The sequence below is a fragment of the Monodelphis domestica genome, chromosome 6 (genome assembly GCF_027887165.1).
Source record: "Monodelphis domestica isolate mMonDom1 chromosome 6, mMonDom1.pri, whole genome shotgun sequence".
Classification (NCBI taxonomy): domain Eukaryota; kingdom Metazoa; phylum Chordata; class Mammalia; order Didelphimorphia; family Didelphidae; genus Monodelphis; species Monodelphis domestica.
Genome location: NC_077232.1, coordinates 89,360,911 through 89,379,959, shown reverse-complemented (window position 1 = coordinate 89,379,959; position 19,049 = coordinate 89,360,911). Strand labels below are relative to the sequence as shown.

General features: G+C 36.4%; 1 protein-coding gene across 2 annotated transcripts in view; it reads right to left on the bottom strand.

Annotated features, from left to right (window-relative positions):
* The window catches only part of CRMP1 (collapsin response mediator protein 1), an 85,515-nt gene that overhangs the window by 32,981 nt on the left and 33,485 nt on the right, over positions 1 to 19,049 (bottom strand). For both annotated transcript variants that reach the window (XM_001364480.4, XM_007496748.2), the window contains exons 2-4: positions 18,376 to 18,464; positions 13,016 to 13,200; positions 1,236 to 1,400 (exon numbers count right to left, since the gene is read on the bottom strand). In XM_001364480.4, coding sequence (XP_001364517.1) covers positions 1,236 to 1,400; positions 13,016 to 13,200; positions 18,376 to 18,464 — 439 coding nt within the window. The remainder of the gene's footprint in view (positions 1 to 1,235; positions 1,401 to 13,015; positions 13,201 to 18,375; positions 18,465 to 19,049) is intronic.

The window sequence follows — 19,049 nt, the reverse complement described above, 5'->3', positions numbered from 1 at the left end:
TGTCTGGTGTTCAGAAGTTTTAGCCCTAGGCAGATTGTTCTATGCAGTTGTTGTTCTGTCTTCCCAGGGAAGCCAGGAATTGCTGGTGTTTTCGTGTTACTGCCCTCCTCGGTTCCCTCCTGATGCTTCTCTGTTGCCTTACTTCCACACTCTGAGCCTGGCTTGGCCCTTTCCGCGGGGTGTTTGTTTCTGTGCCTTAGCTGGCCAGAAGAGCCAGCACTCTGAGGGGGGAGGGGCCGCGGCTTCCTGGAGCTCAGAGGGTTCCTGATAGGATTAGCTTTCGCTGGGTTGAACTGAGTATGCCCTGAGGCAGGGACCTTCCATGAGACTCGGGTGGAAGGATCCAGCCAGGGTGTTACAGGCTCCCCCCGTCTCTCTCTGTTTCCCTGCTGTCTGTGTTGGGTGCCCCCTCGACTGAGTCAGGTTGTTTTCAGGAAGTGGCCTTCAGAGTAGCCGGCCCTGAGGCTCTGAGCTTCCCTCTGCTGCCTCAGACTCAGAGCTCTGGGTTGGGGGGGGGGGATGGGTCCTGGGACCTTCCTTCTGCCTGTCCCTTAGATCTGAGTGATCTCGGGTTCTGGCTTTTGGGGAGGGCCGTACCTTTTGATCCAGGTCCAGGAGGAGGATTACCTGGATCTATTCTGTTGATCGTTTTGAATTTCGGTGCCCTAGGATCATATAGTTTGAGTTCGGTAGGGAAGGGTTTCCAGAGATCTGAACTTCAGCTTTCTCTAAGCCGCCATCTTGACCAGAAGTCGCCCTTGTTCTTTATTGGTATATTTATATGTATGGAGGCATAGATAATTATAGGCAAATATAAATCTATCCTAGGCATGATAGCCCATCATTATATAAACATATATATGCATCTATACATACATATTTGTATATATTTGTCTACACATATATATGTATACACAAAGATGGACTATGAGATCTACAATGGATCTTAGAAGAGATCTCAGCTATCTATCTCTGATTTTACCAATGGGAAAACTGATGGTCAGAGAGGAAAATGGCTCTCCCAAGGTCACACAGGTAATTAAAAAGTTTAGAACCAAGATTGTTCTTGTAGCTCAGGAATCCTAAGTCATGGTGACTTTTTTTTCCCTTATTTTAGATGCTTAGAAAAGACTTGCTAATATAAAGGCATTAGACCCCAAGACATGGAAAAAAATTATGGTTGTCTCCTCTAAACTCACTGAGGGAAAACAAGCCATCCCCGGTCTACCACTGACCTTTGTCTTGCACCAGCATATCCAGCTCTTCTCGGATCCCATCATACCAACTGGTGATGTCCACGTGGAGAGAGTAATCACAGCAGGATTTGGTGTCGGCAGCCTCATGCCACTTTTCAAAGGTGGCGAGTAAACTAGCACCGGGCTCAGGAAGAACATGGTCAACTGAAAGAGAATATAGAATTCATGGTCAAAGCCAACACAGTATGCAAAGCACTCAGTGTAGGGAGATGAAGGAGTCAATGTTTTTCCTTCAAAAAAAATATTCTTTCATGAACAAACATACTATTAGCAATGATGATTCCCCTACTCCAAGCTCCTATTTTTTTCTTGCAAATTCTTGCAAATGTTACCTCAGCAGTTTCCTAGGTAAGTGCCCTCTCCAACTCTAGTCCTATACACACTCAATCTATTCTGCACATACCACTAAATCATTCTTTCTGTCTTCTCACTCTTGTACTAAAACACTATCCATGGTTCTCCATTGATACAATTGATAAAAATTGATAAAAAAATTTTGATAAAAAAGTCCTGTCTTCTCATCCTGTCATTCAAGGTGCTGTATAATCAGGCCCCAACTTTCCTAGACAATCTTATCACAAAATATTTTAAGTAGAAAAAGCTTTATAAATGATCGAATCTGAACCAAATATTTTACAGATAAGGAAACTGAAGTCCAACAATCCCTTAGTCACATAGCTATTTTGCAAGATTCCACTAAATACCTTCTACCTTAGTCAGTTATTGTTCAGGTCTGTCTGACTCCTTGTGACTCCATTTCAGGTTTTCTTTGCAAAGATACTGGAGTTGTTTGTCACTTTCTTCTCCAGCTCATTTTACAGAAAAGGAAACTGAGACAAAAGGGGTTGAATGACTTTCTTAAAGTCATACTACTATTGAGTATCTGAAGTCATTTGGAACTCAGGAAGATGAGTCTTCCTGACTCTAGGTCCAGCACCTAGCACATTGTGCCACCTCGCTTAGTCAAGTCCATCTAATTATCCTCTAGCCACTCCCTAAGATATGATCATTCTTATCTAAATGCCTTTTATGATTCTCTTCCAACTTTTTGAAATTCACTTTCTCTCTCAAATCAGCAAATATTTAGTAAGTGTCTAATATCTGCAAAGTATAGTATGAATCTGGAAATATAAAGAAAAAACAAAACAACAAAAATCACTGCCTGCCCTCAAGCCATTTACATTCCAATAGAGAATGCTTAATAAACCACCAAGTCACTGCTTTTGTTTATATATGTGTGTGTGTGCAAGCACTTATATTTTGACACAGTATAGTTTGAGGAAAGAAGAGCAATGACTGCTAAGGTAGTCAGGGAAGATGCTCCAGAGGAGCTAGAACCTGGGATAAATTATAAAGGGAGTTAAGCTTTCTAAGAGGCATAATAGGTAAGGAGAGAGTCAGGCATGGGGGTCAGCATGGATGAAGACACATAGGTAAGGGGAAGGAAGAATGTTAAGTTCAAGGAACAGTTAGAAATTCAGTGTAAGTGGTAAATATTGTGTTGGAGGGAGTCATATGAACTGTCTGGAAAGGTAGACTGGAGCAAGATTGTAAAAAAAAAAAAGATGGGCTGAGGAATTCACATTTTATTTTATAGGCAACAGTCAGCCCCTAAAGTTTTTGAATGGAGAGTGATGTGATCACATTTATGCCTTTCGGAAATTATTTTGACAGTTTCCTGTAGGATGAATTAGATAAAGGAATGTCTGAAAATGGGGAGATCAATTAGGACATTCTTGCAATAATCTAAATGAAAGAAGATGAGTGCCCGACATGTAATGGTGGCCATGTGTCTAGAGAATGAAACAGATGCAATAAATGGTGTTAGAATTGATAAGACATCAAAACTGATTGGATATAGGAGGGTGAGAAAGAGAGGATGATTTTCAATCTATGAAATTGGGGTAAAAAGATGATGGTATCCTCAACAACAATGAAGAAGTTCAAAAGAGGGATGGATTTAGTGAGGGAGAAAATAAATATTGTTCTAGCCTGGTTAGATATAAGATGCATCCTGGAAATCTAAGTAGAGATGATAATGCAGATTTGTAATCTAGGAAGCAAATTAAGATGGAATATGTAAATTTGGTAGACATCTATGTAGAGATGATACCTTGAAATCTGAGATCACCACCATCACCTGTCCAACTAAAAGAGGAAGGGGAGGGAAAACCCTTCTAGTTGCCTTCTTATACTAAATTTTAATTTCGTATTTAAGAGAAAAAAATATTTTCTCTCTCTTCCACCTTCCACTCCATTGGAGAAAAAAATCCTTGTAACAAATATGCATAGTAGAGCAAACTAAATTTCTTCCTTCCCTTTGAAAAATTCAAGTGTATTTGCATCCCTGGAGTCATCGCTTAAAAAAATTACAGTCTCAATTTGTATAAATAATTTTTATGAAGCAAGCTATAAATTTCCCATTAAATTCATGTGCTTCTACTTTTTCTGATAAATTCAAATGTTTTATTAATAAATGTAGTCCTCTTGGGGGCCCTAAATAATGCCCTAATTAGCCCACTGTTTCAAGATTCCAAGAACTGCCAACTGAAAAATATATATTCTCTATCTGTGTGTATCTCTGTCTTTGTTTATATCTCTGTCTCTGTCTCTCTCTTCATATATATATATATATATATGCATATATATGTATGTATACATAATATAAGTATAGATGCATGCCTATTTTCTGCTAAGTATTGATGCCATAGTGAAATTATTTTATAATATTGATGCCAAAGAACAGGACAAATATACTCATATTCAGGTAGTGGTATACAAAGGGCACAACTCCAATGGCATTCCTTCCATTAGGTGTTCCCTAATTACCCTCTGGTTAGCAATGTTCTCTTTCTACTCAAATGTGCATAGATATCTGCTTGCTCTTCTTTTAGACATTTTTTTCTATTTTTATTATAGTTATTCATTCATGTTATATCTCCCTTGATGGACACTATACTCCTATAAAGTGGGGACTGTCTTGTTTATATTTACATCTATTGTGACCAATGCTTAATATAATACATCACATAATTCAAGCCTTTGGTAATATTTGTTGGATTCAACTGAATATTTTTATGACCCTTTGTGTCTTTCAAAGAGTGGGCAATTGATAAATATTGATCAATTCAGTAGCCTGCTTTGAGTATTCCTTTAAGGTTCTTTCACTTTACCTCTGTAACTGCAAGCATCCCTTAGCTTTCTCACAAGCCTGAATGTCTCTTCCAGTCAAAAGATGCTCTTCCTTTCCCAACCCTACTCACCTCCTGCTACCTTGAATATATAAGCAGTCTAGAACCATAGTTATCATCTTCCTCACTAAACCCATCCCTCTTCCAACCTTCTTCACTGTTGTGAAGTCCTATTACCCCAATTTTATAGACTGATGGTCATCTGGCTACTTTTTCTTTCTTACACTTTCCTATAAGATGGGATGTGAATGCCCAGGAACTTCACAGGCACAGGTGCTTAGTGGGTAGGGGTCATGGTAAAAGTTTCAGGACACAAATTCTCATGGTAATAAGGCCATCTGCAGAAAAGCAGTTGGGCTACCATAAACACACCCCCACACATTCTAGACTGACTGGAAGAAACCAGCTGGCTCCCACAATGACAGCCAGGGTATCATAATGGAAGGTTTTCAATGGTCACTGTGACTTCTCCTTAAGAACGGATTTGAAATGCTTTATCAGTTGAATCAAAACAAGAGATTCTGAAGAGAGTCTAAATTCTTCCTTTTTTGAAGACATTTGCCTTTCACTGTTAGGAAATTCAGATATCCTCTCTGCTTAGCAACTGTCCCCAACACCATTTCAATATAGCATGGGCTAAATAGGAATCTTTGGAGAATTTGGGGGAAGTCACAGACAACACACAAAGGTCCACAGATAACAAACAAAAAAGTTTAGAAACTGAGAAATGCGTAACATATATGTATAGTATTACAGCACTTCAACATTTTTTATTTCTTAATATCATAAATAAACACAATTTTTCAAAAAGTTAGAGTAAGCAAAAAGTTAGTTTGGTAAATGCCTGCAGATGATACAGACACACAAAAACTAGAAATGGAAAGATATCTTAAAATGTCAGTAACTCATAATGCGTATAAATTACTATAAACACCGCAGAAAAGAAAAAGGAAAAAAATCTAGACATCTCTGGTATGAAAGAAGGGCCAAAAATTTTATGCAGATTTTTCAGATTATAGGAATGCCATGCTCCTAACCCTCACCTTACAGAAAGGATACCTGTATATACTGTTGTAGTAAATATGTGCTTATTAAGAATTTATATAATTTGGACATGATCATGGACAGGATAAGTATTTGTATGACACCTATTATGTCCTAGACACTATGTTAAGTGCTCTTTCCGGATATCATCTTATTCTGAAAACTAGGTACTATTTATTATCTTTCTCATATTATAGTTGAGAAAATTGAAGCAAATAGAAGTAGACCAGTATAATACTACTAGTAAAGTATCTGAGATCTGATTTGAACAGAGATCACCCTGACTCAGGATCCAGAGGTTTAATGCCATTCCTTCTATAAAGTGTTCCCTGACTTCCCCTCCAGTCATCTCTCTCTCTCTCTCTCTCTCTCTCTCTCTCTCTCTCTCTCTCTCTCTCTCTCTCTCTCTCTCTCTCTGTCTCTCTGTCTCTCTCTCTCATCAAAAATACTTTGATATCTATTTATTCCTGTTTTAGGAATTTACCTTTTTTCAATTTTTATCATAATTATTTATTCATATTATCCTCCCTTAATAGACAATATATTCCTAGAAAGTGAGGTTATATTTATATTGACACCACCAGCTGTCTAATAATTTTAGAGTAAAAACTGAAAAGTTTCATTCAGTTGGAAATAATAACTGTTTGATGAACCAACCTCATTCTTCTTCTTAATAATATTTCATATCTCATTTTAATCTATAATTTGATGAATCTATATTTGGCAATGATATAGGGCAATTCTCAGTAAGATAAAATCAAAAACTTCTATGGCAAAAAAAAGACATTGAAATATAAAATATCTAATGTTGGTGCCAGGAGAGCTCTTAGAACACAGAAAGTCAGAGCTTAGAGGAATCAATCATCAAGTCTTCAACTTTTGTTTTTTTACGGTTAAAGAAACTAAGGCTCAGGAGAGGGAAAAGACATATCCCAGAACACTAGAAGTTAGTGGCAGAACTTGTCTTTTGAACAATGTTCAATTTGCATGTAATTAATTCAAACAAACATGCTTCTTTACAAATACTCTCTAACTCAGATATCTCAGTAAGTTTAACGATGTTGATTCACTGCTTCCAAGTTAACAAACTTTTACTGAACAAACAAAATGGGAAGTTTTAACAAAAACAATATTTTCTCTTATAATATATCCATTTTCTCTTTGGTTAAGAAGTCAAGAAATTATCATTTTAATAATTAAAATGATTTTAATATCCAGAATTTATATAATGCAATAAGGTTTGCAAAGAACTTTGTAAATATTATTTGAGCACAGGTATTCTTTATTTCAGGACCCAGTGCTCTATCTACTATACTACCTAGTTGCTATTTTGTTTCTTCTTACTTTCCTTCCTTCCTTCTTCCTTCATTCTTCCTTCCTGCCTGCCTTCTTTCCTTCCTTCCTTTCTTTCTTCCTTCCATCCTTTCTCCCTCTATCTCTGCTTCCCTTCTTTCCTTCCTTCCCTTTTCCTCCTGCAAAAGCAAAATAAAGCTCTCTAGAGACTATTTTTGCCTATATCATCCAAGTCAACATAAGGAGTCTTTCCTGAGGTAAAAGAGTAGGACTCTGTAGCCACAAATTTTTCACTTCCCTGAAATAAAGCAATCAATTAATCATTAAATCAAAGTGGGCTTGAGACTGGATGCTCTATAATTCCAAGTTACTGACTGAGGAGTTACCTGTGTACCTGTAGTAGAAAGGAATGACCCCACTACTACAGCTACTCATAGATTGAGAGTTACTATCTCCTTTCTTTGTTCAATCATTTTTCAGGTCTGTCCAACTCTTCATGAGCCCATTTGGGGTTTTCTTGACAAAGATACTGGAATGGCTTGCCATTTCCTTCTCCACCTGATTTTACAGATGAGGAAACTGAGGCAAGCAGGGTTAAATGACTAGCCTGGGATCACATAGCTAGTAAGCCTCTGAGGTTAGATCCAAACTCCAAGGGATGGGTCTTCCTGACTGCAGACCTAGCACTCTATCCACTAGCCACCTAGCTTCCCTTCATTTACATTAACTGAAAAAGTTGTCAGATCTAGTGTGTCTAAAGGTATCAGATGTCACAGTTAAAAGACCACAGCTAATGCTCACCTTAAGGAAAGCTCAATCAAGATAATCAAGCTTCAGTTTCCAATTGGCTTTCCACGCTAGGACTGATTGTTTAACTAATTGCTTCAGTTTTAAATAAGATTCATAAACCTAGGAAAAATGCATTTGACTAGGCTGATTTCCCCAATGTAAAATAACTTACTAAGCCTAATTCTAACATCTTTCCTAAAAACTATTAGCCATCAGAACATAAAGCTTTGCAGAAGCAGCAACCATGAAATTGTCTCTTGTTCATTCCTTTCTCCAAACACAAACAAGAGATCTTAATATACTTTATTTATTATAAAGATTACAATGTTTAAATACAATGAAAAGTTATTTTCAGCCACTTTTTGCTCATTAATACTACAGTAGGATTATTTTGTAAGTCTAACGTCAGAAGAAAAAACACATCCAGTTTTGAGCAAATTATATTTTGCTGGACTTTTAAGTGGAAGACATCAGAAAGGAGGAAGCATTTGCACTAAGGTGATCATTTAGATATGGAAATAGGTCTTGACCAGTGACAAATGTAAAACCCAGTGGAATTGTGCATCTGCTGTGGGAGGGGGTTGGGGAGAGGGGAGGAAAAGACCATGATTTTTATAATCCTGGAAAAATACTCTAAATTAATCAATTAAATAAAATTTCAAAAATATTAAAAAAGGAGGCAGTACATGAACTATCTTTTGATGGTCACCATCCATACAGAAAACTCCAAGAGTTTCATATGAAATACCTGAACCATCTTTCTTTTATCAAAAGCTTTTTAGCAATAAATAAAACCAACTATATTCCAATATGTCAACAGACTTGGAAGTTAAGGTGTCTAGACACCCCTCTGGGCTTTGCATCCCCAGAATCTCTAAAATTCCTTGAGGTTGAAATTTCCTTCTTCTATTTGTATCTATATACTAATAAATATAAATACCCATATATAAACAAATATATAAACATATATATAAAAATATCCATATATAACAAATAAATATATCTATATATAAACAAGTATATATACAGATGTATAAATATCCACATATAAATAATATATATAAATTCACAAATATGTAAATATTCATATATAAACAAATATATGCATATACATGTAAATAAATATATAAATATATAAACACATATATACGCATATGTATATGTAAACAAATATATATAAAATGTGTATTTACTATGATGGCCCATCTCCACTGATTTTCCCTGCACTATATTTGCTGTGCTGACTTAGACAAAGTACAGTGTAAATCCCATGTCATGTGTGCAAACAGAGACCCACATATTGAGCAGCAGTTTTCCTTAAGATGATTAAATGATAAAAGGAGGCAATTACTCCCATCACTCTCCTCAATCACACTCTTATTTGGCTGTATTCAAAACAGTTCCAGTCCTTTTGCTAGCAGCTTTCCTACCAACAGGTGGTGAGAGCAATGGCTATATCAATATTCATGACATACTAGCAAAGCCTTGTTGCTATAGCTAGTGTTTTGCTCTTAGGAAGATTAGCTGAGTAGACCCAACTTCTTTTAAAAGGGGGGAAATGAACCCAGTACTGGAGGCAACAGCAACAGGGAGGAAGTCCTGTGTCTACGAGTCTGGATATTTTTCCTGACCTCATATCCCATTTCTCATAGTGGAAGGAGCCTTCTGTGTCTTGCTTTGCCATGAATTTATTCCTTGATCTTGGACGATTCATTTCCCTTCTTTGGGACTAAATATTTCTTTCTATGAAATGAGAAGGATTGCTGGGAGGCTCTAGGAAGCATGTATGTCTGTGTAATAGAAAGCTACCTATATAGAGATCTGTCTAATTACAGATATCTCTATATAAATAGATCTGCATCCAGATGCTGTTGTATTTATGACTATTAATTGCATTATTATTCAAAACCTGAGCTTTTTATAAAGGTAGGCTAAACAATAGCATGTTGGTTCACTTTGAAGAGTACCAGAAAGTCCTTATTCCCAACCCACTTTTCCCAATTAGTCTTCTCCTTTTGCCTTTGAGGTACCTTCTGAAGACAGGCATTTTAACTAAAATAAAGTATTTAATTTCCTGGGATACTAGCACCTATCCAAGTATGTAACCCTGGGGGTCACTATGCTAGGTTTGTAGTTGATTAGGCAGTTTTTAAAAGGCTCCAAGTTCCTTACAATTCTGTCTGGGATGTTGAATTATGAAACATGAATAGGTTACAATTATAGACCCAATTAGTGAAAATGCTCTAATTATGAGCTAGCAGGAAGTTGGGAATCAAATTCTGTTCTAAGAGAGGTCATCTCTCCTATATATAGAGGAAGTCCTGCCATTTTCTTTCTTCCTATTTGTTCTCTCTTCTTGTCTAAGTAGAGATAACCTGTCCTCCAGACTGGATCTTGCATTAACTTCCTCTTTTCTTAAAGTGGGAAGAAATATAACTCCCAAGGTCTTTAGCACTTTGGATCCCCTTGTAAAGCAGTCAATCCAAGCCTTGCCAGAATAGCTCTCACACTAGGAAAATTTTATCCAATTAATCATTTACTATGTACAATCACCCAGGTGAGAGCAGAAGCCCAAAGGGAAAAACTGAGGGAAAGTTGGAAGGGGAAAGAAGATGAATAAGGGAGGAAAATGTAAACAAAGGGCAGAGGAAAACAAACTAATTTTGCTCATTTAAAATTCTACATTGGGCCTGGCCTGACTTTCTATAGTAATTTTAGTATATATGAAGATGATTTAAAAAAAAAACAATTAGAGGGACAGATCATTTAGACTTCTAGCTCTATATCCTTTTACTGTTAAAGAATATTTCCAGCTCTAACAGTCTATGTTCTATTATCTAAGTTAGTTTTCATCTTTGACATTCTAGGTTCAACATCCTAAGGTCCCTTCTAGCTCAAAGAGTCTGGGCTTGGCCACCTATAGATATTCCCATTCTATGGATCTGTGACTAAGTCATAGCCTAAGACCTCTTTCTGCCAGGAAATCTCATTGTAGTATGCATTTAATGTCATACAAATCGGTAGTTATTTCTGATAGCCTTCTGAGATTACTCAGTATTATCTCTAGTTACCTGATGTGAGGCCCTAAAGGAAATCTGGTCCTTGAGTTATAAAACCCATAAGAATGGATGTTAGGAAATGTCTGAGACCTGGTGGTAACATTCAGAATAGTGTGGGGGGACAGCCAGAGTAAAATCTACACATGTCCCAAAATGGCGGAGAGGGAGAATCAATCCCTGGAGGAGGTAGAAGGTCTTGTGTCATATTGTTACTTTGAAGACCTTTCCAATTGTGTGGTCACTAGAGCATCACAGGATGAACACTGGGCTCAGGCTAGAAGCCAACCATCATATCTATCTATGATCACACATTTAAGGTAGACATTTGATCTCCAATACCTTCTCCCCAAATTGACCACTAATGTTTTACCAATCACAGGCTCCTAAAGAATTAGTGATCAGGGTCTTTTATTTTTTGTATTTTAAAATTTTTAAACACCTGTACACAAAGAAAAATAGAAAGGAAGACCTTCCCACAATATGAAGCCTTATGGATAAGATATGGCTATGTATTGTATCAAATTACTCCAGGCAAAAGGGCAAAGACCTACACTTCATGCCATGGCATAGTTAATCACGGTAGGGCAATGAATTTTCCAATTTAATCTTCACAGTGGAGAAAACTAGCAACTGAGGCAAAAGAAAATATCTAGTATTACAAACCAATCCAGAGAGGAACAAAGTTTTTTGGAGCAATAGGAAGATATGAACTATGGAAAAATTGTCTCCTTGTGAAGTTTTCCCAAGGCAGAGATGCAACCAAATCCCCACACATCTTCAGAGTGAGGAGGTCTGGATGGATGAAAATGGGTGGCAGTTGAAGAAGAAGGAGATAAACAGTATATAGCTCCATATAAAGCTACTAGGAACAGAAAATAAAGTATGGAAGCCAAAGAGAATAAGAAACATTGAGGATAAACCCCTCATCCCCACATTAGCACATAAATCAGCAGTGAGACTCATAAAAAAATGAATTGAACTAAAAGAAAATTTTTAATATAAAATGCAATAAATAAATGTCAGTGGTGGATAGCTGCCTAAAATCACTTAATGAAAATAAATAGCAAGACAATAAAGTCTATAGTGCATCCAGAAACGTTGAAATAAGAACAAGAAATTCTGACTATTGCTCAGAAAGGGCAAAATAATACAAAAAATTAGAATAAGGATGGAAACTAAATGAGAATTTAGGGCAGAAAAAGAGTGCTAAAAGAAGAAATTAAGAAAAATTAGAGGGGACAGATAGATGGCTCAGTGAATAGAGAGCTAGGCCTGAAGACAGAAGGTCTTTGGTTCAAATCTGACCTCAGATAGTTTCTGGATGTGTGACCCCAGGCAAGTTGCTTGACCCCCATTACCCAGCCCTTATTGCTCTTCTGCCTTGGAACCACTATGTAGTATTGATTCTAAGATGGACGGGAAGGGTTTTTTTTTTTTTCAAGAGTGAAACTAATGTAGAAAATACAAAGCAGAATCATTCCAAAGCAGAAGAAGCTCTGAGAAACAGAGTGATATATTTAGAATGCAAGATGCAAGCAAAATTTTATAGGACTTGCTTAAAAAGCAATAGCATTGTTTCCACATAGCCAAACTAAATGACTCTGAATATAGAATATGTAGCGATGACTTAGGTCATATGTTGTGGGGAAAAAAGACAACATGGATTATAAATCATGGTGCAAGAAAAATATAGGAAAAAATGAAAAATGTGTTATATACAGAGGACAAAAAATACCTTGATAGAATCCATAAATTCTAAGTAGATTCAAACCAGAAGTTTAAATCACTAATTTAATGGTTAAATTCCAGAATTTCCTTAGGAAACACACACACACACTACATACATGTATATACACATATGTGTGTACATATATACATGTGTGTATATGCACACATATGGGTACATATATATATATATATGTATATATATATATATATATACAAGTGTACAAAGGACAATGATCTTCAAATAGCAAGAAAAAAGCATTTTGAATAGTCCCAAACTATTCCTCATGTATGAGACATCAAAAAAAACAATAAGAATATAATGCTCTGAAAAGCATTAGTGATTGAGTTGCACCCTCATATAGCATATCTTGAAAAGCTGGACCTAATCACCAAAAAGAAAAGATGGACTTTCCACAAAAGAACCTGGAGGTGAAATATGCAAGTGAGACTTTGTTTTATGCATCTTTGTGTGACTCCACATGCTGACTAAGTATGTTGTATATGAAAGCTACCCAAGAAATATTTGAATGGGGTAATAAAGATGGTTGACCAAAAATAATCCTCACTCCCCTACTGCACACTCTCAATATATTGATGAGGGATGAAGGAACCTTCAGAGATGCAGCGACCAAAGGAATGATTGATTAGTACTTACTGATCATGGTAGTGCCACCTGCCAGTGCTGCTTTGGTGCCTTGGTAGAAGTCATCAACAGAGGTCATTCCCTGGTAGGGCTTCTGTAAGTATGTGTTGACATCAATTCCTCCAGGGATAACCATTCGTCCATTGGCCTCAATAGTTTTCACTCCACCAGGAACTATTAAATTTTCTCCTATTTGTCTAGAGGGAAAATAACAAAAGATTATTTCAGAATCCTGAAGGCAAAAATCAGTTGATTGACAATAAAGTTTTAAATGGGATCACTGGGGAAATTGTCCTCAACTCCTCCTTCTTCTTCACTATTCCTCACAAATTCAATCATTGCTAGTTCTAGATTATCTCCCACATCTGTCTCCTTTCTCTTTACTCACAAGACCCCATTATTGGTTCCTTATCACCTCTTACTTGCTCCAGAGCAATTGACTCCAAATTGCTCTCTTTGCTTTAATTCCATCTGTTCTCACTCTTTTCCACGGTCATCTTCCAAAATAATCTTCCTAAGTCACATTTTTTACTTCAGCAAGCCTTTGCATAGTTTATCCTCTCTTTCTAAAATATACTTCTTCCTTGGTTTCTTTCCAAGCTTATCTGAATCTTAAGAATCCTTACTTGATTCTCCCCAGTAATTACTGTTCCCTCCATCCTCACCATTATCTTATAAATTGTATCCCCAGGAAAAGCACAAATTCTTTAAGGCAATGACTCTTTTAATGGTCTTGTCTTGACATCCCCTGTGCCTAGCACAGTACCTTGCACAAGGTAGGTGCTTGATGAAGGTCTGTTGAACTGATTTGAATACCCCTTGTGTCCCAGTAATGGGGTGAAGACAAAAGTAAAAGAAAGGTATTAAGTCTGAGGATTTGGAAGAGCAAGGTTTTAGGGGTCACCAATATGAATATTGACATGACTAAGGATAAGGTCAAGATTTGAAATGGAGGATAAGACTATAAATGAAGGTCTGAGCTCAATGAGAAAGGAGAGTGAATGATAGATGAGTAAGTGATGGCAAAAATGGTCTCCATATTATGAAATCAAAAATGAAAAGTGGAATGCACAGAAATAAAGCCTTCCTTTTCTTCTTGTCCAATAGAAAGTGCCAGTTTTAGGAATTACAGCTTGACAACAAAGAAAAAGGTGAGAATCAGGACATTCCAAAGTGTCATTCGCATCCATCATCATCTCCACTTTTGTAATAAGCATTATCACCTGAATTTTCTCCCTTGAAAAGGAATACATAAGCTAGTAAGGTAGGGAGTGGATTTCTTCAAAGGAAGAAGCTATAGTTACTTCACTGATCTGAGTCTTAGTTTGCTCATATGTAAAATGGGAATAATATCAACCATATTTACATCATAGCATTGTTATGGAGATCAAATGAGCTAATGAATGTGAATTATAATCAGAAAGTGCTAGAGCAAAATGCTATTGTTGAATACATATTCCCCAATGCAAAAAGAGAAGAACTAAGCAACATTGATGTAAAGAATTGTGTAGGGGACTTGAGATGAAAAAAAAAGTAGTTTTGAGTCCTGACTTTGTCATTTAGTAGTTATGTGACCTTGAGGAAGTGACAGGCTCTCAGAATATTGTTTTATTTAATCATTTATTATTGCTTGGTCATTTTAGTCATATCTGACTCTTTTTGGCCTTTATTTGGTCACAATCTTGTCTATCTTGTCAGAGATACTGGAGTGGCTTGCCATTTCCTTCTACAGCTCATTTTACAGATAAGGAAACTGAGGCAAACAGGATTAAGAGACTTGCCCAGTATCAGGCAGCTAGTTAGTTTCTAAAGCCAGATATGAACTCAGGGAGATGAGTCTTCCTGACTCTAAGGTCAGAACCCTATTTACTGTGCCACTTAGCTCCATTCATTTAATGAGGACAATAATATTTCTACTGCCTATCTCACAAAGTTGGTACCAGGAAATTGCTTCATAAGATCACTTAACTTAACCATAAGGGTATCTACATAGAAATTATTATTAAGAATTATTAAGAATACATAATTATTACTAATCATTCAGTACTTGAGCAGCTATTAATTTTTTTAATCAACCCAGGCATCATTGTGTGAGATGTTATGGAGGATAAGAAAGAAAATATGACATATGACATAGCTGTAACGTTAAAGAATCTAATGTTCAAATGAGAGACACAGGATTGACAATACTTAAAACAAATGGAGGATGCATAAATAGTACTAGAAATGAAGTCAGGGGCCCTAGATTTGAATCCCAGTTCTGCTATTTTACTTCCTCCTCTTCTCAAGGACTCAGTTTTACCATTTCATAAAATGAGATGCGTATGAGATGATCTTTAAGGTGTCTTCTAGCTCTAGGTTCTATGATTCCCCCCCAAAAGTATCACCTCTTAGAGACCACTGGCCATAGAATCAGGAAGCCCAAATTCAAATTTGGTCTCATATACTTACTAGCTATATGACCCTAGGTAAATCACTTAACCTCTGCCTCAGTTATCTCAATTACAAAATGGGAATAATAGCACTTACCGCCCAGAGTTGTTTTCAGAATCAAAGGAGATATATTTATAAAGTACTTTGTAAACCTTAGGCAGCTAGGTGGGAGTTAAGACCTGAGTTTTCATTCTGGCTTATATATTTACCAGTTGTGTCACCCTTACCAAATCATTTAACCTTTACTTGCTTCAGTCTACTCAACTGTGAAATGGGAATAATAATAGCATCTTCATCTTAGGGTTGTTGTAAGGATCAAATGAGACAATATTTGTACATCACATAGAACAATGTCTGACACATGTTAGACACTTGATAAATCTTTCCTTCTTTCCTTCCTTCACTCCTTCCTTCGTAAGAGATTTAAAGAAAGAAAATATTTGGACTGGAAGTAATCAAGTAAAGATTAATAAAAGAAGGGGACTTGAAGTGGGTCTCCTAGGATATAGAATTTAGATAAGAAAAGAGATGGAGGAAGGTATTCTGACCTAAGGAATCAGCATGGACAAAGGAAGAGGGAGGAGAATAAGCCACCATCTTGAAGATGATAATAAAGAGATTAGCTTGCCTAGAAGAGAGCATATGTCTATCTGGAGAGAAGTAGGGGAGAAGAATGCTTAGAGAGGGAAGGCTCCCTCCTATAATAAAGTTCATCATAACTAACATGTGTCATCCTGTCTCTGAGTCATTTTTAATACAATCACAATAAGCAAAGTTGCTAACCAAGCAATGACCTTCTGAGCTAAGGGACCAGATGGAGAGTTTTGTCATGAATTATGCATTGCCTTCAGAATTGCTCTGGGCATTTGGGAGGAGGTTGAGAGAAATGCTTTGGTGCATCAGAGTCTGGACTCTGCTGGAGTCAGTGCACATGGTGATCATTGACACCAATACCTAGACCAAGAAGAGAATTTCTGGCAATTTGGGATCCTTTTAAAAATATTCCAACTATCCCAAGAGGTGTTGCTGAATTCATAAATCTCATACATTTGCTTCCTTCTCTTTAATGACTTTGGTAACCATTTCATTATTCTAGATCATTATTACAAGGTTGACTGGTCATTACAAAGAGATAATTCTAGTGTGTCAGAATGACATACTAGACACCTGGCACAGAGTAGGCATTTAATACATGAATTATGATTGATTAATTCATATTGGTTCAGGGTTCCCCTAAAGGATTCTGACTTCATACTGGTCCCAAGTAATGCCTCTGGTGACAAGGTTGCCCATACTCACCAAGCCAGGCATGCAAAATAGAACAGAGCAAAAACCCTCTTCCCTGCAATCAAAACTCACCAACTCTGATCACTAGTTCTGGCCTGACTACATGTCTTCTCCTAGAGCTGGTAGCTGTCTGAAACTGGGAGGTCCACCTTAACTGAACTTGGTGGCCCCTTGGAGCTGGCATAAGCAGACTCTGCCAATTTCCTCCAGTCCTATAACATACTTAACACGATATGATTATTTCATATCTGTTATGCTGTCTGTCCAAGCTTGGAGCCAAAAGACATCTTTTGCTTAATTGTACTTCTGATTTTCCTTATCAGCTTCCTCCCATCACTTGCCCTTGTTCTACACCTTTCAGAAACTCTACTTTATATGCACTTGTGCACATGTCTTTTACCCATTAGTAGATTGCAAACTTCTAAAGATTGGCAACAATATCATATACATCTTTACATACACATCAGCATCTATTACCATGCCCAACATCTAGCAGGCACTGAAAAATATTCACTAAGTCAGCCCCTTTCAAAGCAACTAGATCTTTCTCTCTGTCATAGGAACTGTCATAGGAATTCCCAGATCTAAGGGAAAACCCACTTACATTGATTCTTCTATCTGGACCCCATACAGACCTTCCTTTCTTTTTCCTCTTTCTTGGATTCTAAGACAATTCTTGACCAAATCCCATCTTGGCCATATAGACTAGCAAATTCTACCTGCTAGATCCCAACAATAATTCCTATAGAGTCAATAGCTGAGAGGTTCATCTATGCTGATAAAAACTGCCAAGTCTTTGACTTTTCTGATATGCATATGAGAGATACAACTGACCATCACATTACCCTGACTCAGTCACCTCCCAACAGCTCTGATTGACCCAGTGATTTTTGGATGGCAATGAAAGAATAAAACAGCATAAAAACTGGATAGAGATAGTTGGTCTTAACTTCTACTCTGGCCAAATGTCAGGTATGGAATCTAACTTTTTTTTAACTTTAGAAATAATATAGATGACCTTATAAATAATAATAATAATCATATTCTACCCCCCACATATTTTTCTGAATCATTGTGTATTTCTAATGCCAACAGAAAATCCATAAGCAGTCACCTGAATACTAGTCTAATTAATAATATATGTATATATAATATGTATATCTTATGTATTATTATTAAATATTAATACTATTTATCACCAAATATTAATGTTTATCTAATAAAATATTTATTATATTATATATACTTTATAAATACCATATATAACTATATCCACATATGCACCAATATACACATGTTTATAAACATATGTGCATGCTCACATATACACATGTGTGTATAAATAAACATATACTAAACCATTACATAAATAAGAGTTCCATGTGTGCACATGCATGCATACATACCTCTTATACATATGCATATACATGAGTTCAGGCATTTATGTATGCAATACATATTAAATATATCATATATGCAGTGGTATATATATATATACATACATATATATATATATATATATATATATATATATATATATATATATATATATATATATATATATATATATATATATATATATATATATATATATATATACCACTGAACTAAAACAGAAAAGTTTTTAAAGTATTCTGTTTTGGCCAACCAACTTTATAAGTCCATCTTCCAAGTAGATGTCTGCATAGAAGGACTGATCATCATTGATAATTCTTCCTCCTTTAATGAGTAGCCGGTCACTCTGAAAAAGAAAAAATGCAAGAAGATATTGTCACTGGGGAAGGAAGCTGACAAATGTTCATTTAAACCACCTTAATATGAAAAGTCAGAAAAGATTGCAACTCTGCAGTCCAGTGATGGTGTACCATCAAGTGGCCATTACATAAAAATCAGGAATTGGGGCATGCTGATTTCCTACAACCACACAAATAAGAATTCCCTCATTCATTGTCTCAGATCAGACCAGACCATCCCTTTTCTGAGCTGTGGTGCTCCAAACTTAGAATCACACAAAATCACATTTCATTGAGCATGAAATGCTCGAAGAAGAGACCTTAGAACATAGAACAAAGAATGCTAATTCTGTGAGGGATTTTAGTTCATAGAACATAGAATATTATATCTAAAAGGTACCTTAGAAATAATCTACTGTAACCCTTAACCCTCCCAACCCTCCATCCTGCTTTATGTGGACATCACAGAGAATATAAGGGGATCTTCAAATACTCCAGAGAGCAAAAATGCATAAAATTGGGTATGAAATAAGGCTGGAAAGGTAAATTGACGCTAGATTATGGAGAGCCTTGATAGCTAGGCTAAGATAACT